The sequence below is a fragment of the Ahaetulla prasina genome, chromosome 1 (assembly GCF_028640845.1).
Source record: "Ahaetulla prasina isolate Xishuangbanna chromosome 1, ASM2864084v1, whole genome shotgun sequence".
NCBI lineage: Eukaryota > Metazoa > Chordata > Lepidosauria > Squamata > Colubridae > Ahaetulla > Ahaetulla prasina.
Genome location: NC_080539.1, coordinates 20,349,759 through 20,358,787, shown reverse-complemented (window position 1 = coordinate 20,358,787; position 9,029 = coordinate 20,349,759). Strand labels below are relative to the sequence as shown.

The window sequence follows — 9,029 nt, the reverse complement described above, 5'->3', positions numbered from 1 at the left end:
CAAGAGATGAAGGCACAACAACAACTGGCAACTACTACAACGGAAACAGTGGGAGGAGCAAGGCCTAAAGTAAAATGTGATCTGCGGCTGGTGTTCCAAAAGTTTCCTTCGGCCGATAATGGCAATTAAACTATTATCTTGGAATGTTAATGGCCTAAATTCACCGCAGAAGAGAAGGAAAGTATTTCATTATTTGAAACAATTTAAAAATGACATTACCTGTTTACAAGAAACACATATTAGACAAAAGTGATAATAAAAAATATGGCCAGACAACAGAAAGAAAAACTAGAGGAAGTAACAGGATTTGAAATTGTAAAGAAGGTTAAGTATTTAGGGGTTTATATTACGTCATCAAATGTGAAATTGTATAAGAATAACTATGAGGTTTTATGGCAAAAAGTTCAGAAGGAGTTGATTGTTTGGAAAAAATTGCAATTATCTTTGCTGGGGAGAATTGCTGCTATTAAAATGAATGTTTTACCTAGATTTTTATTCCTCTTTCAGATGATACCAATAATTAAGAAAGATAAGAATCTTGAGGAATGGCAGAAGGGAATTAATAAATTTATATGGGAAGGTAAAAAAGCTAGGGTTAAAATGAAAATAATTCAAGATTCTCGGGAAAGGGGAGGTTTAAAAATGCCTAATTTTAAATTATATTATGAAGCAGCTGCTCTCTCTGCAATAAGTGATTGGTTTAATTTAACAGAGGACAGAATTTTGAATATAGAAGGTTATGATTTGTTATATGGATGGCATGCATATTTAATTTATGACAAAAAGTGGATAAGGCCTTTAAAAATCATGTGCTAAGAAATGCCCTTCATGTGTTTGGAAAAATACTCTTATAAACTAAATTATAAGGTTCCTATATGGGCATGTCCTAGACATACAGTAGAAAATATAAACATAGAACAGAAGCAGGAAATGATTACATATAAAGATCTTTTGTATACTGAAAGAGGTAATTTGCAGTTAAAATCTCTGCAAGTATTAAGAGAGGAAGGGAAAAATTATACTTGGTTTCAATATGAGCAATTACATGCTAGATGGAAGGGAGATCAAAAAATTGGTATAGAGCAGAACGAGGGAAATTTGGTAAAGCAAATTAGAAATCAGTCTCAGGAGCATATAAAGAGATTGTATAATGTGTTACTTGAAATAGATTCTGAAAGGGACTTGGTAAAGGACTGTATGATAAAGTGGGCACAAAATTTTCAGGAGCCAATATTATTGGAAACGTGGGAAAGAATTTGGGTTAGAAATGTTAAATTCACGCAGGCACAGAATCTGAGGAAAATTTTTATAAAATGTTTTATAGATGGCATCTAGATCCTAAAAATTATCGTATGTATCCAGAAATGCAAGCAAAATGTTGGAGATGTAATTGTGATGACGCTACATATTTTCACATTTGGTGGACTTGTAAGGACATAAAGGCCTTTTGGATAAAAATTTGGTGGATTTTACAAAATGTTCTGAAAAGAAGATAAAGTTCCTGCATAATTTTCTTGTTGGGAATTATTACGGATTGTACAGTAATTGAGACTAAATTGATTTTAAATCTAATAACTGCAGCAAGATTACTAATAGGACAATATTGGAAGAAAAAAGAAGTACCAACAATACAAGAATGGATATTGAAAGTTGCCAATTTGGCTGAGATGGCGAAGATATCAGCCTTTTGAAAGACAATACGTAAGAAAGATACTTAAAGGAATGGAAAAATGGATTGACTATATTCAACGTAGATATCAGACTAAGAGTTATCAGACTGTTTTGAATGATTATGATGTATTATTTTGATTGCTTTTGGGGAAGTTAGGAATTGATGATTGTAGGGGTATAATTAAGTTGGGACGAAAACTTTTTAGCATATGTTTGTTTTACTTTTAACTATACCTTGTGCTCGTTCCGGAAGTCGGGGAGGGGGTAGCGAAGGGAGGGGAGGAGGGGAAAAAAAAATTTGTAAAACTTTTTGAATAAAAAAAAAAAAAAAAAGAAACACATATTAGATCTTGCTAAATGTTGGAGATGCGATTGTGAAGATGCTACTTATTACCATATATGGTGGACTTGTAAAAAAGTTAAAGCATTTTGGATTAAAGTATGGTGGATCATGCAGAATATTTTGAAAAAGAAGATTAAGTTTACTCTGCAGTTCTTTCTACTAGGAATAATTATGGACTATACAGCTATAGAGACTAAATTGATTTTGAACTTAATAACAGTCGCAAGACTTTTGATTGCTCAGTATTGGAAGAAAGAAGAATTACCTACAATCGAAGAATGGACACTCAAAGTATCAAATCTGGCAGAGATGACAAAAATCTCCGCTTACTTGAAAGACTATACACTAGAAAAATACATTTTAGAATGGAAAATGTGGATTGATTATATTTAAAATAAGTATCAGATAAAAAAAAAATCGAATAGCATATGAGTAAATTTAGGAAATATTTTGTATTAGATATATTTTTGAAGGAGAGGGGAATTGAGAGTGTGACTAAGTGTGGTGTGACTAGAGATTATAATTTAGGAATTATTTTGGATTATGATTGTTAGTTTTGATACCCTGCATTTTGTTCTGGGAAGTCGGGGTGGGGTGGGGGTAAGGGGAGGGAATTGGGGGGTTTGGTAGAGATGGAATGATGGTTAATGTACAGGATTATTGAAGAAATATAATTAATGTAGGTCGGGTCTGCATAGTTACCATTTTAGAATGGTGAGGAGGAGAAAAGAGAGTAGGAGGTAGGAAAGAGGAGAAGAGGAAGGAAGAGGATAGTAGAGGGAGAAGGAAGGTGTAGGGTGGAGGAGGTGGATGTAGATAAGAGAAGGAGAGGAAGGTTTGGAAAGTAAAAGAAGGTAGAAGAGGGAAGAGTGTTAAAAAGGGTGGTGGTGACTGGGCAAGCCCGACTAATTGTATATAACTGTACATTGGATGAATTATTTGATATGATTGTAAAAATAAAACTTTTTATTAAAAAAAAAAAAACCAGTATTAAAGGTATCGTCGCAGCTATTCTATGTAAAGCTGAAATTGAAATAGACTGGTTTTATCCATGCTGTCCTTGTTCAAGTAGTGCTCAGACGTTTCGGAACTGCACCCAATAGCCCTGTTACTATTGGTACTAGCTTTGCTTTCTTTTGCTATAGTCGTTTACATTTCTTTGTGTGTCTTTATATTTTCTGATCTTTTTTCTCCAGTTCTCTCTCTCTTTTATTCTGCTGTTGCCAGGTATTACAAGGTCCACTATTATTATTTTGAGACAGCAGGAGTCACTCTGGTCCAAGGAAGATGACAGATTAATTGCTAGGCAAGTTGGGGGGGGGAGCTAAAAGGCAGAAAAACAAGCCTTCTGCATACAAAAGGATCAGAAATAAAATTACTGGTACACGGTTTAGTTTCTTTTCTTGGATTCTAGAAGGCTGGAGACTACTTTTCTAAAAAAAAACAATTTGGGAATTCCCCATTCCCACCCCAGACACCCATACAGTAGTTCAATTCTTTCTAAAGGATATGTACAAAACTCGGAAAATGTTGCCGATGATGTCTTCAGGTGAGTAACCAAGCTTCCATAAGTGAGCAAGAATCTGAAGAAAGAACAAAATTATCATTTGATGTCTAACAGCTTTAAATATGTATATCCAATTTCTCAAACACTGTTTTTACGACAGCTCAAACTTAAACGAGAAGGAATATAATCACAATTAAATTATAAAGATAATGGACTTCAAAAAGGAGAACAAAGAGGAAGATTTGTGACTTACGTTTTTTTTCTTGACCCCAGCCAATTGTTGCCTTTAGAACATATAACTAAACCCATGGCCTAGGGTAGGGGTGACAAACTCTCATCTTCATGTTACTCGCAACTTTTTTCTCCTTCGTTAACACAGGGGTGGGCATTGATGCATCCAGTCCGCGGGCCGCGATTTTTACACCCTTGGCCTAGGGCAGGGGTCTGCAAACTTGGCTCTTTTAAGACTTGCTGGCTGAGGAACTCTGGGAGTTGAAGTCCACAAGTCTTAAAAGAGCCAAGTTTGCAGACCCCTGCCCTAGGGCAATATGTAAAACAACCCCCAAGCTCTTAAAATGGTTGTGAGAAAGAGATCCTTTTATACTTAGTTCCTGTCCTATGTTCAGACCAAAAAGCAAGAAAACCAGAAAGCAAAAGAGGCAAAAGATATGCACTCTTGTGCCCACCTTATAAGCTTCATCGACGTTCGCATTGACACAATGGCCGATCATCTCCTTCACTAGCAAAGGATGGGGCTCATCACACACCTATGGCAAAAACAGAAGCATCATTATTATTATTATTATTTTATTAGATTTCTAGACCGCCCTTCTCCCGAAGGACTCAGGGCGGTGTACAGCCAAGATAAAAATAAACAATGTACAATTAAAAATAAATTAAAAAACTTATTATACAGTTAGGCCGATAAATTAAAATATATAATCTAAAAAAAAACCCAATTTAAAACTTGAATAACAATTAAATTTAAAATCTAAACAATTTAAGAAAGCTTGAACAAACAAATATGTTTTCAGTTCGCGAAGATCGAAGGTCAGATATTTGGCGTAAACCGGGGAAGTTCATTCCAGAGTAGGAGCCCCACAGAAGGATCTTCCCTGGGGCGCAAAACCCCAATGCTATTGAAAACAGATTGAAAGGTCCCCCAACGCTTTTGAAAACAGTTATAGTCCATCTCCATAAAGAAAGATAAATCTATTTGAACTACACAAGGCTGCACAGGTCCCATAAGACCTGGAAAGATATGGAAACTATTAGTCTGCTAAAGTGAAACTGGTTCAGGATAATTTCATATGAACTCAATAAAACACAGCCCAATCTCATCAGCCTCTTTGTTTCAAACGAGCACAATTTTTTAAAAATGTGTAAAACAGATCCACTTTCCCCCTCAGGAAATTGACATCCCAATTTATGATCTACATATAAGTTCTTCCAGGAAACTGGTTGCTTACTGGCATTAACCATTGCCCAAAGTAGAGGGTAGAGTGTTTAGAATTCTGATTCCAAGGAGGATTGGAGAAAAAATTAGCAAGCCAACAGAGTACAGTATTGAAGTAAGTGGATTTAGAGTCTGATTTGGCATAAAGCAACTTCCTGTGATAGGACCTTAGAAGTGAACCACAGTGGGAATATCCCTCACATGAGTAGGATAAAGATTTTCTTCGGAGAAGGCATTCTTAATTTTAGGGTTTTTTTGGTGGGGGACTTTAAAAAGGGGCAGCTTTCCTTTTGGGAATTATAACGGATTGTACAGTGACTGAGACTAAATTGATCTTGAACTTAATAACAGCAGCAAGGCTGCTGATTGGACAATATTGGAAGAAAAAAGAATTACCTACAATAGAAGAATGGATATTGAAAGTTATTAACTTGGCTGAGATGGCAAAAATCTCAGCCTTTTTGAAAGACAATACGCAGGAAAGATATTTAATTGAATGGAAAAAATGGATTATTTACAAAATAGATAACAGATTAAGAGATATCAGATTGAATAATTAGGATGTATTATTTTAGAATGTTATGGGAGAGGTTAGGAAATGAAAAGACTCGGATGAGGCTAACTGGATTAGAAGGGAAAATCTTACTCTATGTTTGATTTATGTGTAACAACACCTTGTGATTGACCCAGGAAGCTGGGGGGTGGGTGGGTGAAGGGAGGGGGGGGGGGAAGGGGGAAAAATGTTTGTTTGTTTTTTAAAACTTTTTCAATTAAAAAAAGGGGCAGCAAGCAAGAGATGCCCAGGGCAAAAGAAGAATCATGTTACCTTTAAATACAAGACAATAAAATACATTTTAGGAGGTAATTTTCTTCAATGTAGCACCCCTTCCGCCATTTTGCGAAAACTCCTTCACAATTCTGAAAAATTGCAGATCTTACTAGTTCTGACAGGCAAAAGAAAAACTTCCAAAAGAAGAGAATATATGTAGCTTAGGACTATGGAATGCTTGGTGCTCTTTGAACTTGGCTGTTTGCTTACCAGGATTTCATTACCCAGCCATGTAACATCATCAGTGCAGTTTTAAAGAAAAAACTTTTAATTAACCTTAAATACATTCTCGCTATTGATGAAACCAAATCCGGAATGGGTAGATTGCAAGTTGTTTAGTGCCTGTTAAAGGAATGAAAACATACTATTATTACTATATAAAAATATGATATCCTTAAAGTTTTAAAGATCTACACAGTTTCTTAATCAGGAAAGAAAAATATCTGGATGTGACTAAAATGGCATGATTTTTGTACAAAAGAAGAGGTAGGGTCATGGTTTGCAGAAGTTAATTTTTAAAAAAATCTCAAAAAGGGGAAAGAAACTCTCCAAATAAGAACTGAGCATCAACAGTGGACATAAATCAATGGCTGGCAGACTGCAGCATTGGAAAGAAACCAGGTAATGGAATATTGCAGATTTTCACATGAAGCCACTTAATACTTTATACAAAGCCATCAACTGAATAGTTACAATTCAGCGTGCTGAAAGAACATTTTAATGACAGTGGAAATATTACAATCAAACTATTGCAATCATCAGGATGGTAGATAATACTCCCACTTTGGTTCTCTCTGAAGAGGCCAACTCATTTTCACTTTGGGATGACATCAAAATTCATTTTATCCCAAATGAGTGGTTTTAATAAATTTAAACCCCACTGAAGTATTAAATTTGGAACAGTTCTGTGAAGAAGCTGTAGTAGGTGGCCAGATATACGTTAGACAATGTGCTAACTCTTTTCGCCAAGGAAGGCAGCCATGGTCAAGCTTCATGATGTAAACTTGTGTTACTTTCCACAAAGATTTTAAGCTGACCCATGAAATTATATTGTGTTCACAAAAGAGATTGCATTGTCAGCTGTAAAAACTGCCACAGCTAGGAAGACTTGATTTCTATAATGCAAGTTAATCCAACCATTAATAACTGTGTAAATTGGACAGGCAGGGAGAGAGGGAGGGGGAAAAGAGAGAGGGAGGGAGCTTAGATTTTCAAATCAGTAACTTTCTTGTAAAGTGCTTGTTATGGTTTTTGCAGCATCAATATCATATCTGCACTATATGTCACCAGCAGAATCGAAAGACTTTGCTGTCCATTTGTTTCTCCAGTGCCCAGTTTCACCCAACAAAAACAGGGGAAAATACCATATGGCAAAGCTATTTAATTTTAGCAATAGCAAATCCCCGTCTCAACTTTGGATGCTGACAAAATTAAAAAAAGAAGCTGCAGAAAGACACCACCCACCTGTCTCATGTCTCCCTGGGCTGTGAAGATAATCGCTTCTAGACCATCATCTGTATATTGTATGTTCTCTTTCGCGATGATTTTCATTAGCCTCATAAGAATCTGGGCATCTGTCAGCTTGGTGTATCGCAGAACTGCACAGCGAGACTGGATGGGTTCTAGAAGGCAGTGAATTTAGAGGTGAAATTATATTTATTTCTTGTCTTTATTATTCTCATGGTTCCCATCCCATCCCGTCTTTATTATTCTCATGGTTCTCATGGTTTCCACTTATGATTGTAACTTTGTTGCTTGTATTCTTACAAATTATACTGATGTCGTTTCCTGATTGCTTATTTGTAGCCTATGACTTTCATTAAGTGTTGTATCATTAAGTGTTAAATTTGTAACCTATGATTATCATTAAGTGTTGTAAGTGTTGTACCCTGATGAAGGTATCTTTTATGTACACTGAGAGCATATGCACCAAGACAAACTCCTTGTGTGTCCAATCACACTTGGCTAATAAAAATTCAATTCAATTCTCTTCTCTTCTCTTCTCTTTATTAGTTTTACAAATAAATAATGCAAAGTGCCAAACATATCTAATACAGGTAGTCTTCGACTTATGCTCACAACTGAGCCCAAAAATTTCATTGCTAAGTGAGGCAGTTGTTAAGTAAGTTTTACAACCTTTCTAGCCACAGTTGTTAAGGAATCACTGCAGTTGTTAAGTTAGGAACACAGTTGTCAAGTGAACCTGGCTTCCTCATTGGCCTTGCTTGTTAGGAGGTTATAAAAGGTGACCACAAAGATACCGCAACTGTCATAAATATGATGCAGTTGCCAACCATCTGAATTTTGATCACGGAACCATGAGGATGCTACAATGGTCGTAAGTGTGGAAAACAGTCATAAGTCACCTCTGCAGTGCAGTTGTAGCTTCCAACAGTCACTAAACAAACTGTGGTAAGCGAAAGACTAATTGTACCCTTTTTCCCCCACAATAACAACAACGAGGTGAACTGGGCTAAGAGTGTGTGACTGGCCCAAAGTCATCCAGCTAGCTTTCATGCCTAATTGTTTTGATGCATCTGAATGCACTGAATTAAATTAAACGCAGTTGTTCTAGGAACCCTGGAAGAAAATCACATTCAACATCAACCATTTGTCCATTTATCTTTAAAATGTCTACAGTTGACTAGTAGCAGCTGGCAGAATTTGAGGTAGGAATTTCCTTCTGGGAAATGCCAGAAACTGAACCCACAGTTTTCAATTATGGGACTATAGTGTCTTTTCGATTTGGCCTATGTACTTTGCTTTGCATAAAAGGAAGTTGGTTTTAGCACTCGTATCTATGTGGACTGCGGCAGAATGGTTCAACATCCTTTCTAGATTTGAATTTGAAGCTGCAGTCAAGCACAGGGGATTTTGATGTCTACCTTCTCTTACTAAACCAAAACCACAGGTCGCCAGGAATTGCTCCTGCCCAAACCTCTGTTTACATCAGAGTTCCCTGCTACATCATTCCTTAAAGCAGGGGTCTCCTACCTTGGCAACATTAAGCCTGGTTGTTCTCTCCCCCTCCTCAGTCAGGGAGACACGAGCGATGACTTAATTAGCCGGCAAATCAGTCCATGGCAACTATCAGCTCTGGAAGCAAACTAGCGAGCGTCTGCCAAGTGTCTCTGTTATCTCTCTTGAGGCCGGTGAGTCAGCCAGGAAACCAGGAACAAACAGGATTTCAGCTCTAGTTCTCTCCCTGTAAGCAGTTGATTTG

At 36.7% G+C, this 9,029-nt stretch overlaps 1 protein-coding gene across 1 annotated transcript; it reads right to left on the bottom strand.

Moving 5' to 3' along the window:
• Window positions 1-3,504: 3,504 nt before the first annotated feature.
• Window positions 3,505-7,435, bottom strand: LOC131188697 (replication factor C subunit 2-like; the record flags this gene model as incomplete). The annotated part of the gene is made up of 4 exons (XM_058164146.1): window positions 3,505-3,597; window positions 4,208-4,288; window positions 6,083-6,148; window positions 7,271-7,435. Coding segments are annotated over 4 exons (405 nt in total), but the record flags the coding sequence as incomplete, so codon positions are not given.
• Between the last annotated feature and the right edge of the window lie 1,594 nt (window positions 7,436-9,029).